This window comes from Aspergillus novofumigatus (genome assembly GCF_002847465.1).
Source record: "Aspergillus novofumigatus IBT 16806 chromosome Unknown P174scaffold_7, whole genome shotgun sequence".
NCBI lineage: Eukaryota > Fungi > Ascomycota > Eurotiomycetes > Eurotiales > Aspergillaceae > Aspergillus > Aspergillus novofumigatus.
This window is the reverse complement of record NW_020194280.1, coordinates 825,200-852,383: the sequence shown is the minus strand read 5'-3', so window position 1 is coordinate 852,383 and position 27,184 is coordinate 825,200. Positions and strand designations below refer to the sequence as shown.

Sequence of the window (27,184 nt, the reverse complement as noted above, 5' to 3'; positions counted from 1 at the left end):
AACTGCTCGAGTCTCAGGTTGTCCGCGATCGCGGCTCGCAGGATATATGATACCAAGAAACTTGCCCAACCCCAACTCCAAGCTGGCCACTAGCCAGTGCCCCATAGACTCTCTAACCCGAAGCGGTAGTGCGGTACAGCCACTAACTCCATGTGGAACCTCTGTTAAATCAAGCGACTATCTAGAATCCTAGATACATGGAAGCTGAACCCAACCTGTTACCTAGGCAGAGGACGTTGTATTGCATTAGCATCCTCTTATATTTAATTCGATGTTATCTTTCTTGTGTGCATGGATCATGCAATCATGCTGTTCTCTCCCTTTTTACGCCACTTTTTCCGTACTTCCCTGGAATCACCAGATTGCAATGGCGTTGGTCTACTCTGGATATCGTACAGAAGGGTGGATGATAACAGATGGTTTCTGGTTAGGTTCAGGGGTTATTCTAAGATTCTAACCACGACGATAGGATATTTAGAAAGAAATCTGTATTATTATCATGATTATTATTATTATCTGACTAGCTTGATGCAAGATGCGGCTGGTCTAGTTTTGAGTTGAAATGGCTCGTGGTCTGTCATTATTCCCGCAGTCAGTTCAGTGAGTCCACTGGTCAATAATAATAATTTCAAACTTGTCCAGGATGGATGGCAAAAATCAAGGGTCATCGTAAATAATAATAATAATAATAATCAAAATCATTAAATAATAAACTACTAAAGCAAAGTCTAATTGGATCTAGTCTACCCCGGGCCCGGCCAATTTCGCTGTTTTTAACTTCCCCCGTCCTAGGGAACAGCACGCCAAAGCGTAAGCTGTCGGCCAGTAAGCCCAACCACAGATATCCCGACTCTTGGTATCTATCTATCTGTGTGGCGCCTGGGTGAGGGGACCTTTCCTTTGCTGCGAAAGCGTTCTTCGTATCTGGACACTAAAGAGGCAAAAATGATTATTGTCTTTGAGACTAGTCTACCTAACCTAGTGAGAATGTGATCATCCCATAGACAGCCCTCGTTTTCAATTATTTATACCGACCCATCTGCCTCTCCCTCGTCATTCACTCAGACTAAATAGTCTGTCTGCATTGAACGCTAGACAGTACATTCCTAGTCTCCATCTTGTATCAATCTACTCACCTCACTCCTTTTCACTTATCCTACCCCTTCATGTCACATTTATCTTCGCTTCATTAACGACTACACAATCATGGAGAAAGATTCTATTGAACCTAAGGCGGAGCCTATGGTGTCCGACCCTCCCCCAATCTATGGTGAAACAGAGACTACCAAAGGAAGCATGAGTCAGCGGATATGGGACAGCTTCAAGAGGGACCCTAACGCGCATGTTACGGCGCACACCTCTGGATCGAATGGCGGGACATTTGACCTCGAACAGGCTGCGCAGAAGACCGCAAACTCTCCTCTGCAACGCAGTCTGAAGAACCGTCATCTGCAGATGATTGCCATTGGTGGTTCCATTGGTATGGACTGGCGCTCGGAATCCCGCACATTGCTTTGATGATCCTTGCTAATCTAGTCTTTTCACACAGGTACTGGTCTCTTCGTCGGTTCTGGAAAGGTTTTGTCCACCGGTGGTCCGGCATCTGTGCTGATTGCTTATGCCTTGATCGGTTGCATGCTTTACTGCACTGTGCATGCGCTGGGTGAAATGGCCGTGCTGTTTCCCGTCGCTGGTTCTTTCGCGCACTACTCAACCCGTTTTATCGATCCTGCTTGGGGTTTCGCTATGGGTTGGAACTATGCTCTCCAATGGCTGATCGTCTTGCCCCTGGAAATTGTCGCTGCGTCTATCACAGTTGATTACTGGGAGTCGAGCATCTCGAATGCCGCTTGGGTCGCCATATTCTGGGCTGTCATCGTGGCAATCAACCTGTTCGGTGTCAAGGGTTATGGTGAAGCCGAATTTGTCTTCTCGCTCGTCAAGGTCATCGCGGTTATTGGTTTCATGTGAGTAATCTCGCAACATCCCTTTCGAGCTGCGCCCGACTGACAAAAAATAGTATACTTGGTATTATTCTGAACTGCGGTGGAGGCCCAAGGGTGGCTATATCGGTGGAAAGTACTGGCACTCGCCGGGTGCCTTCCACAATGGTTTCAAAGGTCTCTGCAGCGTCTTCGTCAACGCTGCATTTGCGTTCGCTGGTACTGAGTTGGTCGGTCTCGCTGCGGCTGAGACTGCGAATCCTCGCAAGTCCCTTCCAACTGCCGTCAAGCAGGTTTTCTGGCGTATCTGTCTGTTCTACATCGTCTCACTCACTCTGGTTGGCCTGCTCGTTCCGTACGACGACAAGCGGCTCTTGGGCGAGTCGAGCGCGGATGCCAAAGCCTCCCCGTTCGTCATTGCGATCAAGAATGCCGGAATTTCGGGTCTTGACTCCGTTATGAACGTCGTCATCATGATTGCTGTCTTGTCCGTTGGTAACTCCTCGGTTTACGGCTCCTCGCGTACCCTCGCGGCTCTGGCCGAGCAGAGGCAAGCACCTCAGTTCCTCGCGTACATCGATCGTAAGGGACGTCCTCTTTTTGCCATTCTTGTCGCATCGGCCCTGGGCTTGCTCGGATTCCTCGCCGCATCTAGCAAGCAGGGTGATGCGTTCACGTGGATGATGGCTATCTCGGGTCTTTCGTCCATCTTCACCTGGGGCTCCGTTTGTTTCGCCCACATCCGCTTCCGTAAAGCCTGGAAGGTGCAGGGCCACAGCTTGAACGAGCTCGCTTTCCAGTCTCAGGCGGGTCTTGTCGGCTCCTGGATCGGGTTTATCTTCAATCTTCTTGTGCTGGTTGCCCAGTTCTGGGTCGGCTTTTCACCTATCGGTTACAGCGACATGACTACAGGCGAGCTGGTCGAGAGCTGGTTTTCCGTCTACCTGGCCGCGCCTGTTGTTCTTGTTTTCTACGTCGCTTACAAGTTCTATTACAAGACGCCCTTCCTGCGTGCTAAAGACATGGACTTGCACACTGGTCGTCGGGAGTTGGATATCCAGCATCTGATTGAGGAGGAACGTGCTGAACAGGCCGCTTGGCCTGTATGGAAGAAGGTTTATAAGACCTTCTGCTAGAGATGATGTGTAGTTCATAGAAGCTCTCTTCTCTGAGACACGCGTGACGTTCTTGCGGTGTTTTTAATTTTCATTTCAGTTTCTGTACATTCATGATGTCACTCTATCTCGGCTTTGACAGCCTCAATCCATGACTGTGTATCGGGAAAATAAATCCGATATTGCAGATCAATCCAATCATCAAGGAATTATTGCTTTACTGAATCATGCAAATCTAGATACGTTGTCCAATCCATGTCACAGCAAGCTGTATTCCACGACCACCGGTTGAGCATTGTTAGGACGGACAATGCGTCTGCCTAAGGCAATAAAGCGTCGTAATGGCTTTACTGAGAAGGAAACCGCTAAGATTGGTGGCTATTACTGCGTACTGTAAGGTTTGGTATCATATCAGCCACAAATGTTCTCCCACGATGTTAAGTGTTGTAATCTTTCGACCTGCCACGCCAACGTACCTCTCTAACATACCCAAAAATAGGGACTTCAGCTAAAGTCCAGGAGAAAACAACGTGGTGGCTGGAGCCCAAACCCGCGTAATTTTACCGTAGCTTAATTACATGACGGCAGTCCAAACGGCCAACCCAGACTCTTTTTAGAATCTCGGGCCAGCGAGACAAACTCATTAATCTCTGTATTGTTGTCCACTCCATGTTGCTGTTGTCGTCGCGTTCAGAGGACGGGTTGTACAATTGAACTTTCTTTAACTTCAATTTCGTTGGCAATGTTCTTTTTCGCTTTCGTCTAGCTCTCACTCCTGCTAAACGCCCGCTCTGGTCGATCGTTAGGCGCCCTCATATACATTCTCCCCAAGCCCATGCCTGCTCGCAGCCGATTTGTTCTACCCTGGGATTTGCAAGTGCGATAAAAAGAAGCGGTTCGGAAGAGTCTGGTCACTCATCACCCCTTTCGCATTTTGAGTAGTCCTTTCTGCTCTCGAGGCTGTCTCGGGAGTATCTCAGCGTGTGGTTGTGTGAAGTTTCGGGCACGGCACAAGTCATTCTTTCCTTCGGCCTTCCGTCTACCTCGAGATACCCCGCGCGGCAGTCGCTCTAATCTCGCTTGATAAACATTTCCACAAGCTACCCGGGCCAGTGCTGCAGTGGACACCTTGGGGAACGAAAAATGCCTGGTTTCGCGGATTCATTTTGGACACCGGACTATGCTACCGGTCTTGGGGTGCTGTATGGGAAACTCCAACAGGGTGTCGTCGAAAACAGGCAGATTCTCACTATTGCGAGCTTGCGAGCGGATGCGGAGGAGCAGTATGGTCTCAAGCTAGGGGAAATCGCGCCCAACGTTGATCGCATGACAGCAGGGTTTGCGAAAGATGATGGGGCCAGCGTGAGAAAGGTAGGTTGTTCTTCGCCCTTTCGAAGGAGGCTCACTTGCTGATCGTATGCGTTCTCAGGCGTATGAAGGTGTTCGCTCGGAAATGATTGAGGCCTCCAAAAACCATCAAAAGATTGCGTCGAACATCCGTGAACTCGTCGTTTCCCCCTTCAGACGATGGTGTGACCAGCACGAGGCTCGAATTCAGAACTCCCATGATGATCTTCAGGCCCGGATTAAGGAGCATACCAAGCAGGTGGAACTTACCAAGAAGCTACGGAGCCACTACTTCAACAAGTGCCGGGTGGTAGAGGATCTGGAAGAAGAAAACAAGTTGGCTTTCCAGGACCCTGAGACCAGCCCCAAGGCCAAGACGACACCCAAGATTGTTCTGCCGGAAGAACAAGCAGAGGAGGAGGAGCCGATCGAGCTGGGAGATCGAGTCTACGCCCCCGAGGACCTCAAGAAGCTCCTGATACACATGCTTGATAATCTCAAGGTTGGGGAGGTCAAAGTGCCTATCATTGGAACTTATCAGAATACATCCAACGGTGCTGATATCGTGGAGTATATTCAAAAGTACATGAATGGAACCAGCATCAGCTATGCCGAGAGAATCGGTCAGGATCTTGTCGATAATGGATTTCTGCGCCTGGTGGGCAATATAGGCAGCACTTTCGCCAACAGCTCCAAGATGAACTATCAATGGCGCCCAAAAGTCTTTCAAATCACGGGAATTCCCGAGAAAAAGAAGCCTCTGATGCGCGTGATGTCGATTGCGTCCAGTGAAGACGGCAGTGAATCACCGATTGCTTCCGTATCAGAGATGCTCGCGGGCTGGAATCCTCTCAACAACCCACACCCGAACGAGACTCCAGCTGATAAGCTACGAAGGGAGGCGCGCGAAGCCGATGAACGGTACAGAGCCGCTGTGCGGAAACTGGATCAGATCAGATGTAAGCTCGAAGAAGAAATTGTGGAGAATCTCCGCTTCATGGAGCAGTGTGAGCTGGATCGTCTCAAAGCGATCAAGGCGGTCGTTCTCGACTTCTCGGGTGCCATCAGCAACGTCATTCCAAACTTGCAAAGCACCGTCGATCACATGATGCTCTATCAAGAGACAATTCGGCCGCTGGGAGATCTACGCTATCTGCTGGAAAATTATCGTACAGGCGGTTTTGTGCCACGGGTCCAAGCCTATGAGAATTATTACGGATCCGTCGAAGGTACGGTTACATCCCGATAGGCTTATATCGTGTGTACTACGGTTTCTCACTCTTGCAGAACAAAATTTCGGGGTCGATCTTGAGGCTAGAGCTCGAGCTGATCGGAAGAGAGTTCCAATTCTTGTGACGACTCTACTGACGTACTTGGACAATCGTAGGCCAACGGTATCCCTTTCTCCTGCCCAAGTACATTTGAGCTAACCAATCTTCTCAGATTATCCCGAACTCGAAGGTGATGAAGCGCGCCGTGCGATCTGGCTATATGATGTTCCTTTGGCCGCAACGCATCACCTTCGCAATGCATTGAATAACAGCAAAGCGGATTACAACGAAATCCTTCAGAAATACGATATACCCATTGTCGCGAGCGTGTTGAAATTGTACCTTCTTGAACTACCAGGTCCGTATCAAGAAATGGTGGAGGTGTTCTAGCTCATCGACCTAATTTCTTACTAGATTCCCTTGTTTCTTCGCAAGTTTATGAGATTGTCAAGACTATTTATTCAACTACCGCTCATGAAACGACGGAAGACGGACGGATCAAAGTTCTGCAAAGCACCCTTGGTCAGCTTCGTCTCAACAACATCGCTACACTTGACGCCATCATGACCCATTTCACGCGCCTTATAGACCTAACATCTGCCGACGAGGCATATATCTCCGCATTGGCGCAAACACTGGCTCCCTGCATCCTCCGCCCTCGTGTTGAGAACAGCCTTACAATGAATGAACGTCACAACTACCGTCTTATTCGTGACCTCTTCGCTCACAAGGATGCTATCTTCGGCGAGCTGAAACGTCAATCGAGCGTGCTTGGATTAGGCTCAACATCCAATCGCCCACGTGCCATTAGCACAGATGAGAGCAATCGCCGTGCTGCAATGGAGGCAAGGAACCGTGCTATCGTAGACCGCAGTCGTGCCAATAGCCCCGCTCCTCCCCGCAAGCATCGGCGAGACCGCTCCAGTGGTGCTTCGGAGGCTGGACGGTTTCCAATCCACGTCACCAGCCCGACCGAAAGGAAAGCAGCCACGAGGAGCAGTTTGGAAGTCCCGGCCAACGCTGAAGCTCCCACAACAGGAGAGCAATTCACAAACGTGAACATCCAGACCAACGATAGCGCCCCTAATGGCACATCAAGCGACTCCCCAGCCTCTGCCGATGCCGGAGAGAATGCCTCCTCGGAATCATCTAGTCCTCCGCCTGCAGGTAACTCTGACGGCTCTCCGACTCCTACTCCCACGCCCGGCTATGTGACAGCTCCAGGCGAGCCGGAAAAGCGTAGCTCGATTCCACGCTCTGGCGCTATGTTCAACCGCAAACCCGGTCTCGGCAACCGATCCAGCTTCCCCGCGGTTGCAAGCGCGGAATCAGAACCGGACAGCAAGCGGAACAGCCTTGCTGAAAGCGAACCCAAGGGTGTGACCTTGGAGGATAAACCTATGGATGATTAGACGTTCAGGACATCGATGTCTTCATGCTGTCAACGCTGTCATGATCAAATTCGAGCGAGGCTTGAGTTTACCCTGCAGACTAAGGTTAGATCATATGAACATCACCGCTCGAGCTTTCGGCAGGTCTTGTTAGTCGAGCTGGCGATGGGACTGCTTTCTGATTCTCTGATTTCTTTTCCAATGTTCTCTGTATTCATGCATACAGCCCTTTTTCCCCTAACACATACCCATTTCATCATGTATCTTTATCATGTCTATCCAGAGACACTTCTGTCGTCATTCCTTCCGTTATTACTTTTGTTCTTTCCCTTGAAACTACTTTTCAAATCGTGTTGTACTTATCGAGAGCGATTGTGGATCTTGTTATATAGTATTTCTCTTTTCATCAGGCCATACTCTACTCGTAGAAGTCCGCGGAGTGTCATCTTGTAAAATCATGATCTTGGTCGACTCTTTCGCTGTAACCATATATTGGTGTCTAATAAAGGAGCGCCCAGCCCAAAGTTCTCGAGTTATGCTTGTTTTTTGACCCAACCAACAATCCTAGACGCCCAAACAGAATGCTAATAAATCAGCGCTCAAAAGTCCCCAACATTGCATATGTCCTTCAGTGCCTCTGGGCCTGAGGCTGATGGGATTACAGGCCTTCACCCATGAGTAACCTTCTGAGAATGCCTTCTCCCGGACCAGCAATCTGGCTCTCGATTTCCTTCTGTGAAACAAAGCAAACAAGGCCTTGCTCATCCATTCCTTTCCTTGGAGTCATCGGCCCACAGCCCGACTTTGAGGGAGTGCGTCTGATATCAGAGCCGCCAGAAACTGTTCCACCTCGGCCTCGGCCCTGGAATTCGCCGACGAGGCCTAACGTCTCCAAATTACTGATGACATCCTTGAATTCAGTAGCCGTCAGGGGATGGAGGATATTGTCTTTTCGACACAGCGTGCAATAAGTATCAAAGATCTGTTTAATAGTAGGCGCCGACATCTTGGTTTTAGACGGCGTGCCAGGGATATCACTCTCGCGCCGTTTCCGGTCCAGGGCAAGGAGAGAGCAGAGAGCCGCTTTCTGTTGTAGATTGAGCGCCTGAAGCCGTTGGACGGTTCCTTGTCCAAAGGCAGATGAAGTAATGCGAGCTATATGTCCGATGCTTGCGCGTGGTGCCGTAAGGATAGTATATGTTGAGGTGGGGTTGTGCTTGGATATCGAAGTTCTGGCCGGCGATGAGAGGTTGTTATTCTCAACCAGGATGGTTTTGGAGGCGCCATCGACACTCGAGCTCTGCTTCTCCAGCTTTTGTAGCGTCTCTTGCTCAATAAGATCAATGGCAGATTTGACAAGTTCGAACGCTTTTCGCAGGTCACCGGTCTGGGATGCAACTTTCTTTGCGCACAGCTGTATAGCGGCAGGCTGAACAAAAGGCACAAAATTCGGTTCCACATCCTGATCAGGAGGAAGCAAAGACCGGAGGCGGTTGGTGATAACGTTCGCGATTTGGCTAGCATTGTAAGGTAAAAAAGGTAGGAGGCAAGGCTTCAAGTTCTTCGCCTTCAATTGTGGCAATGAGCGATCGGTCAGATCAAGCGCATTGGCGATTCCGATGAGTAACAGACGCGACTTGTTGTTCAGAGACCATTCAAACAAGGACTGTAGAACTCCAGCATCCGCGGTGAGCAGGTGGTCGATCTCGTCCAAGGTGACCAAGAACAGACCACCATGTTTCCTGTCAGGAAGGAACATGGCTTTTAGCCTATCGACATCGCTCTTCCTGAACACCTGACCGTCGTCACCGAGATCCTCAATGAGCTTCGAGTATACGTCTCGGGGTCCTCGCATACTGGCGCAATTGATATGCGCTACCTGAACAGTGTCGAGTCCCAGCCCGTTGCATACCTCTCGGACCATAGCACTCTTGCCAGTACCTGGGGGCCCGCTGACATACAGACAACCGCCCTCCCTTGAGGTAATGCGTTCCTGGATAAATGAGGTCAGCTTTTCACGCTCAGCGTCCCGTCCAACCAATCGACCGGAAGTTGCCCCTCGCGCGAATAGCTGCCTAGCAGCCGTATAAATAGTTTGAGAAGATGATGGGCTCGATATCTGGCGAGGTGTGCGCGGAGTCATCGACTTGCCACCAACCTGCACTCTGTGCTTCGGGGTGACTGGCGGCGATTCGAAGGCGTCTCGGTATCTGGACTTTGAAGGGGTTTTGAACTCGACGGGTTTTGTATTTTCATCTGCTGTCGTCAGTACCAACTCATCATAAATCCGCTTATAGCCTACCATTGACCACTTCTGAAGTCCGAGGTTCGGGACCGATCTTCGAGGGGGATGCGATCTTAGTGACCCGTACAACATGCTTGGTCTTGTCGGTCGTGACAAGCGTGACCTTAATGCTAGAGTCATTTTCTTGATTCGAGTATGTGCTATTCCGTGTTCGTGATCGCAGCTGGCGCGTTGACGATGCAGAAGGCTCGTTCACTTCCGGCAGGATGAGAGGTGGTTGCGTACGGCGCCTGCTAGAATTACGCAGCGGCAATGTCGATGCTGATATCAACACTGTCAGTATATGAACTTGAGGCAGACTGGGTGGCTATCTGCCTATCGTACCTTCTGTCTCAATGGCACCTCGTTGGCGCTTGCCTAGGACCGAGACGGCCATTACCAGGTACGCTGGATAATATGTTGTATTTTCGGAAAGAGCTAGGTTGAATGAGAGTTGATGAAGTAAGTGCAAGAGCCTTCCAATAGATATACGCTTGCCATGTGCCTGCAGCAATGCATTCACTTTGAAGGGTTGGGGTCGGGAGCTTCATCCAAAAGAGGCATGATTCCTTTTCAACGCGACATCTTTCACGCGTCTCCTACTGACACGCGTCGCGCGTCTAAGCGCCCTTGAAAAAAGGCATAGTAGCCGAGTGTCACGTGCTGCATATTAGACGGCAACTTGGCCGGAATTACCATTATTAATACCGAGCTTTACACACGAAACGGTAAGGTAACCAAAGAATATCTTACGCCAACGGTGAATCAGACCGCCCGCGGCCACGGGCAAGTGCGTCACTGTTGAGTGGATGATCGAAGACGGGGAAGTACTCAATGCTTTAAGACTAGAAGTTTCATTCCTTCCAAACTAGTTCCTATCACATCAGCGTTTCTTTCTTCTTTTCAGGTACCTGTCGATGAATCGGGCCCGGCTGCATATATTCACTTTCTTCTGAAGTAATTCCAAGAGACGTCGCATATCCGAGCCGTGCTCATCATTCATCTCGAAGTCTATGTATGGTTTGCAACTGTTTGCATCGATTTACCTTTCAACGGAGAACCATCGCCCATTGTCCTGCACTGGAGACTGAAGTCGCTCACATCGCCCTTCTTCCCTTCCTTACCTCTACTACCTTCAGCTTCACTCTTCCATCATGGAAAGCGACGTGGTTGCTCAGTTCACAGAGATCACCGGCTCGAACCCTTCGCTGGCGACTCAGTATTTGCAGCTGGCCGACTTCAATATTGAGCAGGCCATGCAACTCTATTTTGAGAATGGAGGTGCGCCTTTGACTGAGGAACCGGTTCCATCAGCCACTGGGCCTGGTCCATCGCGCCCTACTGGGTACGAGGACAACTCCGGTGTCGTACACATTGATTCCGATGATGATATTGCCATCGATGAAGCCCGTTCTGCGCCTCGAGCACGGCAGCCAGAGGGGTTGACGTTTGAGGATGATGAAGCTATGGCCCGTCGTTTACAAGAAGAAATGTACCGTGACGGAAGAGATAGTTCAGATGGTGTCAGAGCTCCTATAGCCCGCACAACGGAAACGCTCGTGGGGCCGGAGGCGGACTTCGACGACGGTGACATGCATGCGAGTATTTTGGGCCAGTTACGTGCGCGCCAGCAAAGAAGCAGTCAGTTTCCCCACAAATTCTCCATTGTCCCTACCGATACTCTTTCCGCAGCTTTCTAACTTTGTTATCTGCACTTAGGTCGACCTGGTATATTCAATCAAAGGGACACGGCAGAAATTTGGGCTGGTGGTGATGAAAGCTCGCATCGCGAAAGACTTGCTGCGGCTACAGGCGGAGCATCTGAAGCTTCTAGCAAACAAAACATGCTAGCAGAGATGTACCGGCCCCCGTTTGATATCATGTCACGGTTGCCTTGGGATCTCGCACGGCAGGAGGGTCGTGAAAACGAGAAGTGGCTGCTTGTCAACATACAGGATCAGTCCATATTCGACTGTCAAGTATTGAACAGAGACTTGTGGAAAGATCCCGGAGTCAAGGAAACTGTCAAAGAACATTTCATTTTTTTGCAGTATTCCAAGGATGATTCACGTGCGACGCCTTATCTGCAATACTATTTTCAAGCGAGTGATGTCTCTGAGAACTACCCCCATATAGCCATCGTTGATCCTCGGACGGGCGAGCAAATGAAAGTTTGGTCCGGGCCACCTGTGGTCAAGCCTGCGGAATTTCTCATGCAGCTTCATGAATTCCTCGACCGTTACAGTCTCAAGCATAACGTGCGAAACCCAGTGGCGAAGCGAAAACCCGAAAAGAAGGGGAAGAGCATCGACACGATGACCGAGGAAGAAATGCTGGAAATGGCCATGAGAAATAGCTTGGGAGACGGGGTAGCACAAACTCACAGAGTGGTGGATCCGGACGATTTGACCCGCAGTACTGAAGACGTCAAGGGCAAAGGCAAGGCCGCTCCTACTGATGATGTCCTTATGGGTGAAGACGATCTTGCCGAGGAGCCAGTGGAAGAAGCATCTTCACTGTTCTGGTCCATTCCGGATGACCGGCCACATACTGAGCCACCAGCCGATCCTGCTACTACTACACGTATTCAATTTCGCCATCCGTCCGGAAGGGTCATTCGTCGCTTTGCTCTGGTCGATCCTGTCAGAAGGATTTACGAATGGCTCAAAGCTGACCCCCCTTACCGGAAAAGGCAGGGGTTGAGTTTGAGCTCAATTCAATGGGCCGCAATCTAATCGATTCACTCGATTCGAGCATTGAGGAGGCAGGCCTCAAGAACGGAACGGTCATGATAGGATACCTTGAAGACCTATAGACCCGAGATTGATCCATCACATACCACAGCTCTCATTTTAGAGGCGTTGCGACTGGAATTTGGCCATTTGAGCTGGTGATAGAAACAGTTGGCCTTTGTCCATTCTACTACTGGCTTCTACATTGGCATATTACAAACATATTATCTCTCTTCTATACTGACTGGATTTGTCCATTCTGCTATGATCATGATCTTATCTGAACACATGTTGCATGACATGTGGCTTTGATGACTGCATCTTTAACGTTGATGTCACTATAGATGTGCGACCATTTTTCTTGATAGGAATGAAACTTGATCTTATGATGAATGCGCCCTGCCTTGTAGTCTAAACTGTCTTATCCAGCCTTAATCATTCACCTTTGTATGCTTGTTATCTGAAACAAGTTCACCGCCTAACTGATCTGTCCTGGACCAAATGCGGAGATAGACCTCACCGCCTGGCAAAATGAACCCCGCGCTGCTCCAATCAACGGACTGTTTCTCTGTTGTTGTTGTCTTGTTGTTGCCGCCAGAGACGCAAGGGTAATCCCACATTCACTTAACTAGAACTAAGACATCTTCAGAGTCTGGTTTAGCTTCACTGTCCTACGCAATATCCTGAATCTAGGGCTAGTGGGAAGCAAGGATTAAAGGCATTCGCCCTGTTTGCCGGTGCCTGTATAGTCCCCTCAGAGCACGCAGCTGGTTGGAATCCGCAGAAGGGACAAGGGATCTCATTGAGAGTCAGACGATCCTTGGTGTAGTAATGTGCTCAGGCATGATAGAGACAGACAGGTTACTAACCTCGCTGACAGCGAAATTCCTTTGATTGATATTAACGATTCCTCTGATGGCACGGCTGCTCCCCTCGATTCGCAAATCACGCACCTAGCCTGTTCGAGGCGATTGGTATGTATTTGACTCTCAGTGAATGATGTATCTCCCCAGGCTTTTTGTGGTGAACGGGGCCCTTGATACAGATGCTTATTATTTCATTGCGCTCGATCTCATTCGGCAGGCGAGTGATTGACACCTGCTTTGTGAACTGGCTGATCGTTGGTCATCAGTTACAGGGTCTCACCAAGAGCTTATATTCTTCTCGTAATCGGCTGCTCATAGTTCTGCAAAAATGGAGGGCATGGTGGATCCTGAGACCATTTACATGAGGCAAAACTGCATTGGTGCGTATCAGTCCCTAGTATATCGGACTTTATTGATCGGGGCCGCTTTTGCTAACGTTGATGTTGCCGAAGGTGGTGGGAGCTTTGGACGAGTTTACAAAGGGTATGCTGCCGTGCCCCATTTTCTACCTGATCATCGAATTAGCTGACTATGTTCGTCTTTTTGCAATTAAGGGTCGATAAACGTACCGGCAATTCTGTCGCTATCAAGGTCATTGATGTCGAAAATGCTGAAGACGAAGTCGAAGATATTATCCAGGAAATTGCCATCTTGTCCGAACTCAACTCTCCACATGTTACGAAGTATCATGGCTCTTTTCTCAAGGGTTCTCATCTGTGGATTGTCATGGAATTTTGTTCGGGGGTAGTTGCAGCGATCTTCTTCGCCCGGGGCCAATTCCGGAGGACTATATCATGATAATCATGCGAGAGTTGCTTCGTGGCCTGGATTATCTGCATACTGATAAGAAATTGCATCGCGACGTCAAAGGTACATTGCGATCTTCATTCGAGACTCAATAGGGAAGCTGACAATCCGGACAGCTGCAAATATCCTTCTCACTTCCAACGGACAGGTGAAGCTGGCGGATTTTGGTGTTTCTAGCCAGCTCTCAGCAACTATGACAAAGAAGAACACCTTCGTGGGGACCCCTTTCTGGATGGCCCCAGAGGTCATCAAACAGTCGGGGTATGATTATAAAGCTGACATTTGGTCTCTGGGAATCACTGCCATAGAGTTGGCGCAGGGAGAACCACCTTACTCCGACATCCATCCGATGAAGGTCTTGTTCTTGATTCCCAAGAATCCTCCTCCCACGCTTCAGGGACCTTTCAGCAAAACGTTCAAGAACTTTGTCGAGCTCTGTTTGCGGCGCGACCCCAGGGAAAGGCCGTCGGCCAAGGAGTTACTCGAGCACCCGTTTGTCAAGCGAGCAAGACGAACGACTTATCTGACGGAGTTGATCGAGCGCTATGAAGGATGGCAGATACGTAAAGGCGTTCAAAATGGCGGCATGGATGAGGACTGCGTACAAGATCTCCCGTCGGATGACAAAGATCGCGAACATGAGGAAGACCTCTGGGACTTTGGCACTGTGCGCCCTGTAGGACGCACAACAGCTAGGGACCCGATGAAGGAGGCCGATACAAATACCAGGAACCACAATACCACGGCCTGGAATTTCCAAGACAAGCCACACGAGGGGGTCATGAAATCAAGCCGTCCTCAACCCGACTCCCCAAAGAAAAGGAGCTCGTTCATTGCAGCTAGTGCATCTCCCACAAAGGTTCCGCTGCCACCGTCGCCTGTCAAACATCCATTTTTAGAAGTCAGCCCACCTAGAACACCTACACGTTCTCAGAGGCCTGTTGCCGGGCAACCTACGGAGAGCCCTAGCACAAGCGAGTACAACAGGGCCCTACAACAATCTTTAGCGCAGGACTCTGTGTTTCTCCAACTCGATCTCTCACCCAGCAGCTCTTCGGGTCCATCGAAAAACGGACACGTCGTCCCGACTCCAACTGCCCAAACACCCTATCCCTCGCAGGATTCAACTCAAATCTCCCCTTCTCGCACCGAGCGGAAGCCGACTGCATCAGAAGCTCAATCTCAACCTCATACACATTTACCTTCGCATTCACGTCCTCCACCGACCCCGTCTCATATATTCCCCCATCCGCAACAACAGACAGACACGCCGCGCGACAGGGGCAGTCCCGAAATGTCCGTCCGTCGTTTCGCACCGAAGAATATCAGCCGTCATATTGAGGAGACCGAGCCAGTTCCCACCAAAGCTCCTGAACCTCAGACGGTTACACCTCTGCTCAATGTTATTGTTCCTGCCCTCAGAACCGCTGTGCGTCGTCGTAGGGAGCAGGTAGATCTGATTTCTCGTCAGGCTATGGCACACAGTGGCGAGAATCCAGACAAACTAGCTGAGATTAAGGGTGCCCGCCAATACGTACAGGTTAAGATCGAAAGCCTGGTCGACGACTTGGTTCACTCATTCACCCGGATAGATAACTGGGACAACGAGTCGCCGGTTGGAATGGGTTCGGGCGTGGTTTCGTTCCTTGAGGGCTTCCTTGAAGAGATTCTCGTCCGCATTGAGGTTCCCACTGACGATGAAAATGATGACGAAGGATATTATCCATCCAAGCCAGCCGACTCTGAGGCACGCCATGCTAAGAACGCATCTAAGACCTAACCACCCTCGCACTCGGCACACTATTCCATCTGACTTGCTTGATGCATTACTGCCGAAGACGCTCAAGTCGGCATGTTGATTTCGCTTCAATTCTTTTCGCCCACTTACTTGAGCTTTGAGTGTTTCTTGGGCCGGCTCTAAGGCATCCCTCAAGGAGTTGCAGGCCTTCTGCTTGAGGTGTGCGCAAAGTTTGACTTTCTTGTCAAGCCTTTGTTTCACTATTATGTTGTTTGGCTCTACTTTGCGACACGTGCGAATCCATTCGATTGTCTCCTTTAACTTCAAATTTGTCTGTTTCCCTTATCTTTAGTGTTGGATTCTAGGCTGGTTCCTCCCAATCTATGTCCCAGAGGCCTTTCTGAATTGATTCTCCATACCTTTGGGTCTGTGTCCGCGGATTCGCGAAGATGAGTGGAGATAAGGCTATTGTGCAAGTGAGAGTGTACAGGAAGGTGACCATGTTAAAACGAATCAGTGACCATGATTAATGAAACAAACCCATTCCGTGCTACTTTTCTTTGGTTTTGCTACTGCTTCGAGGTAGCTGGCTGGGGAAAATCCTCCTATACAGCGAGACATGGTACCGGCGCCATATCGCACTTCAGGCCCTAGTACATATGAAAGAGTAAATGATCCCTGAACAAGGGATGCGAGGTGGGACTGGCAAAGTTGTGATCATGGACATATGTTCAAAACAATGGACACGTGCTTCTCCTGGGACGGAGCTGGTTCTCATCCAGGACCGATGTGCAGCCGGAGCATTACAACTGTGTAGAGCGGAAGGTTTTGGGTCGCAGTCATGGCATCGAACCAATATTATCGTGTCAGTTCCTGCTGAGGGTAGACCGGACATTATGGCTGGCGATATACTCCCGTGGCCACAACAGGCCAGAATTGACAAGGCATTTGAGTTCACGCACAAATATCTGTAGCTGCCCTGCCTTCGTCTGACATGATGAAGTTCAAAGCCGAGGTTGTCCACGTATCCTAGTATGGCTGCGCGCCGCTATTCCTGACACAAATCAAGTAGCGTTATCTGACTCTGCCAAGTTCAACCCCTTTTAGAAAGGGCGCTAAAGGCTTCACCTCTGTCTGTGGTCGTTGAAGCTTACGGGGTGTCGTTGATAAGCCACGTAGTCGAGACACTTCCGTTCAGCACTTCGATAGAAACCGGTTCATGAGAACTGACTCTTTGGCCAAATTCTACCCGCCAGGTCGAAAAAGCCAGTCAGTCTCAGGGGTCGGAATCAGATAATTGGTGATGTTGAATTCATTGGTACTGCTATGTGTATTGTCAACGGTAGAGTTTGTGGGACCGTTGGGACCATTTCCGGTGAGGCCATGTATTGACATCGGATTGTTGACAGGCTCGTTCATATCCAGATTCGTCATGTCTGGAGCTCGTGTGGGAGGAACACGGGGCACATTGAAGAAGCCAAAAACGTCGAGATACTCAAGCTCATTTGGTGCTAGATTTCGTGACGGCATGGGCACTGTTGGCGCTGCTAGTTGGCTGCCCGCTGGGGATGAGCGCGGCTGTCGTGAGATGAGGAAGTCCAGATCAAACGCGCAGCGACGCATGTCTGCGAGAATCTTTACACTGGATGGTGTAGATCGATCGCCATCTGTCGCTCCAGATTGCTGATATTCGCCGTACTCGTCAAGAACACGCTGCAAGATGGTACTATAGCGTTCTGCGACCTTCCAGTATTTGCCCATCTGGGCAAGCGCGTCGACGAAGAATATTATGTCGGGGCTCACGGTGTGAGCGATGGTCGAGCCATGTACGAGCAACAGGCGAGCACAGACCCACAGAGTGAAGGCAAAGGGGGGCCCCAATTTGTCGAGCATATTGTTGTCCACGACGAAACGGGTCACGGAAAGGATATTATCAACAGCTAGCAAGCAGCGTTGGCTGGCACTATACGATGGTGTAAAGATTGGAGACCTCGTGGTCGGATAGGCGGCGGATGAATGGAGGCGGATCACAGCTCTGGCTCCGGTATTAATAGTCAGGATGAGGCAATAGGATGATGAACAAGGTTCCTTACGTTTGAAATGTAGAATGAAGTTGCACCCAGTCACAGTGCAGGCTTTTGCTGTGCTTCGATCCATTGAACAGTCGCGAGGAGTTCTCATACGCATATTCAGGGGGTAGGTTAAACTCCCAAGAGGTCAACTCATTGTCCAACTTGCGATACGTTGCTTGCCATCCCTCAACATCGGATAGAGATCCAATATCCACTGGTCTCTTCAAGAAGAGATGTATGCGTGAAAAGATCCCAAGGATCTCCACATACAAACCGAACGAACCAACATTCTCTGCCCGACTCAGATAATCGGGACGTTCACTCGTGTGTTGGAACCATCTCGTCTCTACCGGCTCGTTTTTGGTGAAGTATTCGTCCTTGCACGGTAATTTGCGGTCAATGTCCTTGTCATCCAAAGCAAAGTCGAAGGCCGTAGCAATGGTGGAATATCGATCTAAAAGGTATACCATCCAGAACAGTCTGCGCCTGCTTTCATCCTCAATCCAGGAACTGGGCTCCGGTAGAGTGACGGCTCTTAAGGTGTAGATGGACGGATAAACAGGGGCGATGAGAGACGACTTGGACTCAACTGCTAAACCCAGCTGGACAACCGACCGTGTGATAAGAGCAAGCAATTTCCAGCCTGGCGGACCATTAGACGATCCCACCAGGTCCAGTGCTAATATCACCAAGGCCTGGAGTGCTTTCACCGACGAGTTTTCAAGGCCGTACAAGATGACCTTCTGTTTCGAAGAGTCATGGTACCGCTTGCGGTTTTGCTCATTCAGACGAGGGTCACTCGAGAAGCGCAGAGTCGTCGCGACTATAGCATAGAGAACCATACGGTCGGCTTCTTCGAGAGGAGAAGGTCCGAAGAATGTGTCCAGAGTTGTCCTCCGGTGAAGAATAGGACACCAGGTATTGATATGTTCGAAGTACAAGTCCACCAGTGCGTACAAGAGGTCATACGGCGGCAGGTCGAGTTCTGGATCAGCCAGAGAGTGTTCTTGATTAGAATACAGGTTGACTGGTACCTTCAAGGAAGACTCATTCCCTGTATAGTCGTTGTGCGGATTACTGCCCGATATTGAGGAGAGTGGGCCCGCTGAAGAGATGCCATTCGGGACATGGTTCTGCATCTCGATCCTAACCGAAGTCTCTGAAGGGCTGGTGATTGAGACATCATTGTGGCGAGCTGATAAAGGCGCAGTCGATGTCTCTTGGAAATAGACTGGGTTACGCGGGCTTGGTCCATGAGCCGCAGAAGGTTCCGACGGAGAACTATACGAATGTGGCCCAGGTTGTGAGAGGTCATGACTCATACTCATGCGATGCTGGCTTTGAATGATATGAGTCTCGATGAGCCGGGCTTGCGTCTGGATGACCTGCTCCAGCCGATCTGTCCTTATTAGCGGCGAGTATAGGTTTAAGAGAGAGAGAGCTCATGAGCATACCAAGCCGCTGCTCCAATTCTTTTCCGTATCCAGCCCGAAGACCAGGCTTCTTTCGTTCCTTGTACTCACATAGCTGGCCATTGCGAGCGCACCATCCACAACTGGGTTGGGCCCGGTCTACAACTGTGAGTCACATACACAAAAGGACCAAACCCCGGGGCAGCAGATACTCACCACATTTGACTTTACGCTGTTTGCAGAGTTCGCATCTATAACCCGGATTGAGATGTGTTAATCACCAGTTGCATAACATTTCTGAAGACGCCGTCGATTTGATGAAATTGGAGAAAGGAAGGGAAGTAACATACGACACGGTGAGCGGCCGTTTCCGTTTCAAACTTCGGGCTGCATTTGAATCATTTGGCGCGACGTGATCATTATCACTGTCGCCAGCAGACCACGACTCATCAGCACTTTCTTCCTTATTCTGATCGCCTGCAAGCTGTGCTGGTGGTGGTGGAGTCTGCTGAACAGAAGCTATAGCAGGGTTCGGCATTGTGTTCTAGCGAGTTTCGGGGTTATGGAAAGCTTCCAGAGCAGCACTATCAGCAGCAAGAAGGCATGATCATCGGCCGCAATGCAACAAGACGGGGATGCAGGGTAACGGGCCCAGCCGAAAAAGCAAGTTAATCCGGGTATCAATGAGGATCAACGGACAGAGACCGAGATAGACTGCCGATATCGAGAACAGAGAAAGGAGGGAAATGAGAAAGAATCAAAGGATTATGCTTGGGGAAGGCCATCGGAACAAACACGAGAGGGCCAATGAAATCGCCCTCGGCAGTGCCTGAGGCAACACCCTTTCACCCCCGTCACCCCGCAAAATAAGTGAAATCCCCACAAATAACATGACCACGAGACCAGTGACGGCGGTGTGGATTAATCATAATGGCAGAGTACAGAGTACGCTTAGATTACTTGCACCTGGACTATCTCGGACTAGCAAAGGTATCTCCAATTTCGCACTGAAGCAGAATGAACAATCATAATAGGCAGCTCCATTGCGAAAGCGGACGGACAGTGGCTCTCCATCTTTCCGGCCGATACCTTACCTACCTTACCTTAGGTTACCTATGGACCTAGTACGGTAAGGTAGACTGGGTAGGTCACTGGCCAATCACTAGTGTTGGTCTCGGGCAAGCAATGCCCCGAGGTAAGCATATGCAGGAGTATGATGGTCATGGCTCCCTCGACGCATTGTCGGGATGGTCGCTTTCAAATATGACCGGTTTTCCACTTATCATCATGCTAGATTATTGAGTCCCTTGCTCCTCTCTTCTCTTCCTTTTTTTTGCCCGGTCGCGACTTGTCCAACTTCACCTCAGCACACCATGACTCTCAAATCGACCTTCCCCCGCATTAAAGAAGTCCGAACTTTCATCATCGATGGAGTTGGATCTGGTGGAGATTATCACAATGTTAGTATTCCTTCAAAGGCTGCCATTTTGCGCTCTTCTAGCTTTTCCGGTTGTAGAAGCGCGATACCTGGGACGAAATGCGTTGGCTAAATGTACCTCCTCATCATGGCTTAGGTCAAAGGTGGCCACTGGTTGGTCGACAGCGACATCTCCACTCCCATGACAAAATGGGCTCAGTATCGCGGTTCCCGGACATCGTGGGGTATCAACGTCTTGGGATCTTTCTGCGTTGAAATCGAAGCTACGGATGGTACCAAGGGTTTCGCCACTGGATTCGGTGGCCCTCCAGCCTGCTGGCTGGTACATCAGCACTTCGAACGTTTCCTGGTCGGGGCTGGTAAGTGACCCTGTTTCCGGCCCAAGAAGATTAATTACAGGCTGTTCAACAAGCAGACAATGGAAGAAGCTGACCTGATGTCTAAACAATAGACCCTCGTGACACAAATGATCTGTTCGAGAGAATGTACCGAGCCTCTATGTTCTACGGCAGAAAGGGTCTTCCGGTCGCCGTTATCTCCGTCATTGACCTGGCCCTCTGGGATCTCTTGGGCAAAATTCGCAACGAGCCGGTTTACAAGCTCATCGGCGGTGCTACCCGTACGCGACTGCACTTCTACTGCACCGGTCCTCAACCTGCAGCAGCCAAGGCAGCCGGTTTTATTGGTGCAAAGGTGGCCCTGCCTCATGGGCCCGATGAGGGTACGGAAGGATTGCTCAAGAACATAGAGTACCTCCGCAAGCAGCGTGAGAGCGTCGGCTCTGATTTTCCCCTGCGCGTGGACTGCTACATGTCCTTGAATGTTCCATACACGATTGAGCTCGTCAAGCGGTGTGAAGCGGAAGGAATCAATATCGATTGGTGGGAGGAGTGTCTCAGCCCCGATGACTTTGATGGTCATGCCCTTCTCAAGCGGGCCCACCCCACAGTGAAGTTCACTACGGGTGAGCACGAATACTCTCGATATGGTTTCCGGAAACTTGTTGAGGGTCGCAACCTTGACATCCTCCAGCCCGATGTGATGTGGGTCGGTGGCATGACAGAACTGCTCAAGGTCTCGGCAATGGCTGCAGCATACGATATCCCTGTTGTGCCTCACGCATCGGGCCCGTACTCGTATCATTTTGTTGTTTCTCAGACCAACTCACCTTTCCAGGAATACCTGGCAAACTCTCCCGACGGAATGACCGTTGAGCCAGTGTTTGGCAACCTCTTCGTGAACGAACCCATCCCAACTCAGGGTTACCTCGATGTTTCAATCCTGGATAAGCCAGGTTTCGGTTTGGAACTGAACCCTGCGGCGCCGCTGATTCCTGCTGCCACTATCCTTACACCGGCCCCTCAGAAGAGCCTCACATTGCCCGCCGAGGACGAAAAGTTGACCAATGGCGCTGCTCACTAGATTGGGTCTTTTGTCTAGATATCCACTTGGATCTCAGGTTCTTGACGAAGATTCTTCTATTCAACCATTTACTGCACCCTTTTTATTCATGAGTTGTACATATGGATTAATCGCATTGATTTACTTGATAGACTGAATGACCAGAATTCTGTCAAATGCTAGTACTATATCTCAGACTGGATTACCCATCTATTTCACAATAAAATCAATCGCCCTATTTTGGTAAAGAGCGACCTATTGTCAAGGAATACTAGTCCAAATTAGGAGTCGTACAGCACCAGTAAGACATACAGACCCTTCTTGTTCTCAGTCGGCGTTTCCTCCGATGCTACGGAGTATGTATGGAGTAGTGTGGGGAAGTGGGATGGGGCTGATCGGGGTATCAATAGCACGAAGCCCGAACAAAACTCCACCAATTGCCGCTATCGCTCTCTTATCGCCAACCCCTCGGCGGGGTCCCAGGGCTAGCCAGTAGCCCTCATGTGAGAAAAAAAGATCACGATCAAACCGGAGATCAACCATTATATCCTGGCGTATTGCTGGCTTCCCGTTGATTCCTCCTCCAATTGCGTCGTTTGAGTTGAAACTCTGAAGTGTGGTAGACATACGGCGATCAGAAAACTATCGTGTCGCGATGCCTCTTCCTCAGCTGTTAGTTGGGAAGGTTGCGGCCATTACGGGTGGATTGACGGGTATTGGTAGGGTATGGATTCTTATATCTAAGATTTTGACGTTTGCGGTTCGGCTAACTTGTTCATCAGGCGATTGCTCTCGAGTATCTCCGCCATGGCGCAAAGGTAGCAGTTAACCATCTCGGGCGTCCAGACGAAGAGCCGTTGCTGGAGGCCATGCGGAAAGATGTTTCTGAGATTACTGGAAGCGAGGGGGGCCGATTCATCACAGTACCTGGAGACGTCTCACAGCCCGAGACAGGTCGGGACTTTGTCGCGAAGACAGTCGAGGCTTTTGGACGTCTGGACGTTTTCGTGAGCAATGCGGGCGTGTGTAAATTTGAGGAGTTCCTGGAGTAAGTCAAGTTTACAGAAATTCAAGCCGCTGTACAGCTACTGACCGTCCGGCTTTGCAGGGTTGACCCTCCACTTCTCGGGCACACGGTGAACACGAATCTCTGCGGAGCCTTCTACGCAACGCAAGCGGCCGCACGGCAGATGGCCCTAGCCCAATCACCACCTGGTGGCTCGATTATCGGAATCAGCTCCATCTCCGCGCTTGTCGGAGGCGGACAGCAGACACACTATACCCCTACCAAGGCTGGAGTGCTCAGCCTGATGCAATCAACTGCTGTAGCGCTAGGAAAGTACGGAATCCGATGCAACGCCTTACTCCCTGGAACTATCCGGACCCAGTTGAATGATGAGGACATGAGTGATCCAGTCAAGAGGACGTACATGGAGGGGAGAATTCCATTGGGACGGTTGGGCCAGCCTCCTGATCTGGCTGGCCCAGCTGTGTTCCTGGCCTGTGATGAGTTGAGTGGCTATGTGGTGAGTGCTGCTGATCCAAATTTCTGGCTGTGGCTTTAGGGGAATGCTACTAACAAATGAACAGACTGGCGCACAGTTGCTTGTGGATGGAGGATTGTTTGTGAACCTGCAGTGATCATGCTGAGGTTTCGTTGTGACGATGCGACGAGCGTGTTCTACATGACCTTAATGATAAGGCGTATATATGTATATAATAACTGCCGCAGATTGCATATTCAGATCTTGATACCATATGCTTTCACTGCAACCCCTCCCCAGACTCCTTTTTTCTGTTCTTCAGTCAATCCTCGTCTGTCAAGGACATTCTCTACAACACTCTTCCAGCGACTCCAGGAGACTTCATTGCCTCCTCCACCTATATTGCAAACAGGCCAGTCCGATCCAAACATGACCCGCTCTGGGCCGAAGGCGTCGAAAATGACGTCTGTCCATGGTTGTAGTCTATCAACTAGGGACGCGATGTCTGAATCAGGAGTCGAAACAAGCGGAGGTAACTCCGAGAAGCCACCGGAGAGTTTCATGTAAGTTGTAGGATAATGGGCCATGGCGCTGACCAGAGACTTCCATTCGAGGAATTCTGGGTGAGAAGTTATAGACTCGGGAGTAGAATAGGGCAGGCGAAGATTCGGTTTACAGAGATGGTCTTGCATGGTGCCTCGGTCAGTTCATCTGCATGTCAATCAGTTGTTGGCTTGAACGCAACATACTAATAACCAGTGTCACTGCAGCGCCTCCATCATCCACTCCCTCGTAGATTCTCTTCATCATCTCGACCGCTTCTTTCAGCTGCCAAAGACCGCCTTGCCGCGCGTCTACCCCAAGGTCGAAGGTCAGCCCTCTGCTACCGAGATACTTGAGTCCGTCAATGAACCCCTGACTGAGCATGACACCCGACGGTTTATCTTGAACGAGGTATCGCACTCCGCATACTTTCCTCCAGACCTCCTCCGTCTGAGTCCTCTTCTTGACTAAGGAAAGATACTTTTCGAGCGCGGCGGGGCCCCCAGGTACGGGAGCCCAGGGAACAATCCCTAAGCATAGATGTCTATCGACATCTCTATGTCCCTCACCCGCGATTGGCTTTCCCAAAGCAACGCGAGTCAGCAGAGACACTTCATCCAGAGCGTGCGACCAGCCAGCGCCCGATTCTTCGACCGATGAGATGCGGTCCGTCTCGAGAAAAATGAAGCCGCGCAGGTAAGTGTCTTGGGCTGCGTTCGGGGATGTAGGTACTACTGCTGTTGCTGCATGATATTCGTCGACCGAGTGCTGCGATCCAAGTGGGTTGTTGGGACCATACCATGCCAGAGTTGGGAGATGCGACTCCGGGAATAGATGTATGTGAGAGTCGACAATTGGAGTAGGCATTGCGTCGTTCTTGGTGCTTCTCTGCAGTGGTCTTCGCAGAGATTCCGCGACTCGTTCACCTGGGCTGTATTCTGGGCTGGTCTGAATGCGGGGTAGGGCGCTTCAGCTGTTACAAAGTATCACAATGCATGAGCAACAAGGAGTTGGTGTAAGAATACGGCATAAATGAGGTCTCTTGTAGGTCGTCATCGAGATCTGTACTTTGTTGATTTCCTTGAAATAACACGATCGGCGACCATTATGCCGAGCGTACCACTTGGTTCCACCGTTGACTGTGGATGCACGAAAATCAGGTGAGTACCTTTTGAGCAATTTGGACGGGGAGATATATACTTCTCCCTCGCCGAGTTCCATTCATACCTTGGAGTTTTTTTGGAAAGGTTTTGCTCGACCATAGATCCTGCCTGGGACAGGGAACTCAACCTGTACGAACCCCGCTTCGGCTTGCGACATTCTGGACCCCTCATTGATCCTTCCTTCCTTCGCTCCCATCAACGCACCTCGCACAAAACGAAACAAGCATAATACCACACTTATACTCGTGCATCTTCCAAGATAAGCTGCTGCTGAGGTACAACCGAGGTCGCGTCTTCCCGCTTGACCGTTGGTTGTTACCCTCGTTTCTCATGCCGGCATGCGACTATGGCAGTCTGGAGCAAGCCATACCCCTCATGATCCGCCTTTTACACTCTTCTGATTGGACGCTGAAAGATGTCAAGTGCCAATTCAGTTATTGCCTAGACTTTGGTGCCTTGGGCAAGCTCATGCAGTATACGCAGCATACAACTTCCAAGCTGTCGCGTTCGACATGCCTAGGCCTGCACACCTTGCTGCGGTAGGGTCGGTTGTGTGGTTGTGCCCAATTGCCGGCTAACTCTCCCCGCTCCACCTTTACTCCTCCTTTTCGTTCAGGAGTAGCGTAATATTCGACCATTGCAGGTAGCACAGACTTGGCAATAAGATCAAAATAGAGGTGGAGTAGATAAAGAGGGGTCCGAAGATCGTGGGACGGTGGGAGTGTTATGAACCACTCGGATTGCCACCTACACTCCTTCACGACTTGTCTCTACTTTCGCATTTCCGTCAACACTGCACGTATACCATCAGAATAGCACCAGAGAAACTCATATTTTCGATATGGCGGCCCCAGAGATTCCAAAGAAGCAAAAGGCGGCTGTCTATGACCAGCCTGGAACTGTGTCGACCAAGATTGAGGAGATTGATGTTCCGGAACCTGGTGCCGGTGAAGTTCTTGTCAATTTGTATGTCTCATGCCCGGAATATTTTTCCGTTGAAAGGAAACGCTGTGTTATTCTTCTATACCGAAAACCCTGTGTTGTTTCCTTTGTACTGACGAAGACAATAGAACACACTCGGGTGTTTGTCATTCCGATTATAGTGTCATGACAAACAGCGTAAGTCAAGTCCACCTTCACCTGAAGCGGGGCCCTGACGTCTCCTAGTGGAAGATGCTTCCACATCCTACGATGACAGGCCAAATTGGTGGGCATGAAGGAGTGGGCAAAGTCGTCAAGCTCGGCCCGGGAGCTGAATCATCTGGCTTGAAGATTGGGGACAGAGTTGGTGTCAAATGGATCTCGAGTGCTTGTGGAAATTGCCGTATGTGCCATCCGATATTCCAAAGCTTTCATCTGGCAGTCTCGGACTGACAACGAGCTTTGCAGAGCCATGCCAGGCGGGCTCCGACGGACTCTGCTTTAAGCAGAAAATTTCCGGGTACTATACCCCAGGCACATTCCAACAGTACACCGTGGGGCCAGCGAATTATGTCACACCGATCCCAGACCGGCTTGCCTCGGACCAAGCAGCCCCCATGCTCTGTGCGGGTGTCACAGTCTACGCTGCCCTTAAGAGAAGCCACGTCCAACCAGGGCAGTGGGTCGTCATCTCTGGCGCTGGTGGTGGACTGGGACACTTGGCAGTCCAACTGGCCAGCAGGGGAATGGGTCTGCGCGTGGTCGGCATCGACCACGGCAGCAAAGAAGAACTAGTCAAAACCTCTGGCGCAGACCACTTTGTGGACATCACCAAATTCCCCTCCGACGACAACGGCGCGGCTATCGTCGCTCATGTCCAGTCGCTGACCGATGGCCTGGGTGCCCATGCCGCTCTTGTCTGCAACGCTTCGAATGCCGCATATGCCCAGGCTCTCCTCATGCTACGTTTTAACGGCACGCTTGTGTGTGTGGGTGTCCCCGAACATACTCCTCTGCCCATCGCAACAGCAACTCCGGGAATAATGGTCCTCAAGCATTACACGATCACTGGCTCGGCCGTTGGAAACCGAACCGATGCTATCGAGACTTTAGAGTTTGCAGCACGGGGTGTCCTCAAGGCTCACGTCCGCACCGAGAAATTGGAGAACTTGACGAGCGTTTTCCAGGAAATGGGCGAGGGTAAACTTCAGGGGAGAGTGGTTCTGGATTTGTCTTAAGCTGTCGGCGTCAGTTGT

The 27,184-nt window shown here is 50.4% G+C and overlaps 10 protein-coding genes across 10 annotated transcripts; 7 read left to right on the top strand and 3 right to left on the bottom strand.

The window, feature by feature from the left end:
- The first annotated feature begins 778 nt into the window (after positions 1 to 778).
- Positions 779 to 3,264, top strand: P174DRAFT_444563 (amino acid permease GAP1). Its single transcript, XM_024828118.1, has 4 exons — positions 779 to 1,480; positions 1,550 to 1,967; positions 2,021 to 2,060; positions 2,081 to 3,264. The coding sequence occupies exons 1-4, from the start codon at positions 1,207 to 1,209 to the stop codon at positions 3,077 to 3,079; spliced, it is 1,731 nt and encodes a 576-aa protein (XP_024679412.1). The 5' UTR covers positions 779 to 1,206; the 3' UTR covers positions 3,080 to 3,264.
- Positions 3,265 to 4,201: 937 nt separating this feature from the next.
- Positions 4,202 to 7,088, top strand: P174DRAFT_423677 (GTPase-activating protein RGD2; the record flags this gene model as incomplete). The annotated part of the gene is made up of 5 exons (XM_024825141.1): positions 4,202 to 4,429; positions 4,488 to 5,634; positions 5,693 to 5,788; positions 5,849 to 6,034; positions 6,091 to 7,088. The coding sequence occupies 5 exons, from the start codon at positions 4,202 to 4,204 to the stop codon at positions 7,086 to 7,088; spliced, it is 2,655 nt and encodes an 884-aa protein (XP_024679411.1).
- A 447-nt stretch (positions 7,089 to 7,535) lies between these two features.
- On the bottom strand, positions 7,536 to 9,874 carry P174DRAFT_506424 (AAA family ATPase CDC6). The gene is made up of 3 exons (XM_024831312.1): positions 9,697 to 9,874; positions 9,370 to 9,633; positions 7,536 to 9,323 (listed from the first exon to the last, which is right to left on the bottom strand). The coding sequence occupies exons 1-3, from the start codon at positions 9,746 to 9,748 to the stop codon at positions 7,726 to 7,728; spliced, it is 1,914 nt and encodes a 637-aa protein (XP_024679410.1). The 5' UTR covers positions 9,749 to 9,874; the 3' UTR covers positions 7,536 to 7,725.
- A 327-nt stretch (positions 9,875 to 10,201) lies between these two features.
- P174DRAFT_444560 (DNA-protein crosslink repair co-factor UBX5) lies at positions 10,202 to 12,455 on the top strand. Its single transcript, XM_024828117.1, has 3 exons — positions 10,202 to 10,992; positions 11,071 to 11,993; positions 12,044 to 12,455. The coding sequence occupies exons 1-3, from the start codon at positions 10,506 to 10,508 to the stop codon at positions 12,164 to 12,166; spliced, it is 1,533 nt and encodes a 510-aa protein (XP_024679409.1). The 5' UTR covers positions 10,202 to 10,505; the 3' UTR covers positions 12,167 to 12,455.
- Positions 12,456 to 13,277: 822 nt separating this feature from the next.
- Positions 13,278 to 15,536, top strand: P174DRAFT_462976 (putative Ste20-like serine/threonine protein kinase; the record flags this gene model as incomplete). The annotated part of the gene is made up of 5 exons (XM_024830201.1): positions 13,278 to 13,329; positions 13,402 to 13,432; positions 13,504 to 13,665; positions 13,698 to 13,819; positions 13,873 to 15,536. The coding sequence occupies 5 exons, from the start codon at positions 13,278 to 13,280 to the stop codon at positions 15,534 to 15,536; spliced, it is 2,031 nt and encodes a 676-aa protein (XP_024679408.1).
- Positions 15,537 to 16,739: 1,203 nt separating this feature from the next.
- On the bottom strand, positions 16,740 to 19,516 carry P174DRAFT_423673 (putative C6 transcription factor; the record flags this gene model as incomplete). The annotated part of the gene is made up of 5 exons (XM_024825140.1): positions 16,740 to 17,529; positions 17,588 to 18,965; positions 19,021 to 19,137; positions 19,195 to 19,229; positions 19,329 to 19,516. The coding sequence occupies 5 exons, from the start codon at positions 19,514 to 19,516 to the stop codon at positions 16,740 to 16,742; spliced, it is 2,508 nt and encodes an 835-aa protein (XP_024679407.1).
- A 774-nt stretch (positions 19,517 to 20,290) lies between these two features.
- Positions 20,291 to 21,981, top strand: P174DRAFT_444556 (L-rhamnonate dehydratase). Its single transcript, XM_024828116.1, has 3 exons — positions 20,291 to 20,438; positions 20,553 to 20,775; positions 20,868 to 21,981. Exons 1-3 carry the CDS (start codon positions 20,352 to 20,354, stop codon positions 21,836 to 21,838), a joined length of 1,281 nt encoding a protein of 426 aa, XP_024679406.1. The 5' UTR covers positions 20,291 to 20,351; the 3' UTR covers positions 21,839 to 21,981.
- A 316-nt stretch (positions 21,982 to 22,297) lies between these two features.
- On the top strand, positions 22,298 to 23,507 carry P174DRAFT_453715 (SDR family NAD(P)-dependent oxidoreductase). The gene is made up of 4 exons (XM_024829181.1): positions 22,298 to 22,541; positions 22,600 to 22,865; positions 22,926 to 23,343; positions 23,408 to 23,507. Exons 1-4 carry the CDS (start codon positions 22,473 to 22,475, stop codon positions 23,456 to 23,458), a joined length of 804 nt encoding a protein of 267 aa, XP_024679405.1. The 5' UTR covers positions 22,298 to 22,472; the 3' UTR covers positions 23,459 to 23,507.
- Positions 23,508 to 23,558: 51 nt separating this feature from the next.
- On the bottom strand, positions 23,559 to 24,711 carry P174DRAFT_375940 (uncharacterized protein; the record flags this gene model as incomplete). The annotated part of the gene is made up of 2 exons (XM_024822655.1): positions 23,559 to 23,986; positions 24,051 to 24,711. The coding sequence occupies 2 exons, from the start codon at positions 24,709 to 24,711 to the stop codon at positions 23,559 to 23,561; spliced, it is 1,089 nt and encodes a 362-aa protein (XP_024679404.1).
- Positions 24,712 to 25,848: 1,137 nt separating this feature from the next.
- On the top strand, positions 25,849 to 27,166 carry P174DRAFT_376529 (zinc-dependent alcohol dehydrogenase; the record flags this gene model as incomplete). The annotated part of the gene is made up of 4 exons (XM_024822694.1): positions 25,849 to 25,973; positions 26,078 to 26,126; positions 26,175 to 26,331; positions 26,397 to 27,166. The coding sequence occupies 4 exons, from the start codon at positions 25,849 to 25,851 to the stop codon at positions 27,164 to 27,166; spliced, it is 1,101 nt and encodes a 366-aa protein (XP_024679403.1).
- Positions 27,167 to 27,184: the final 18 nt, after the last annotated feature.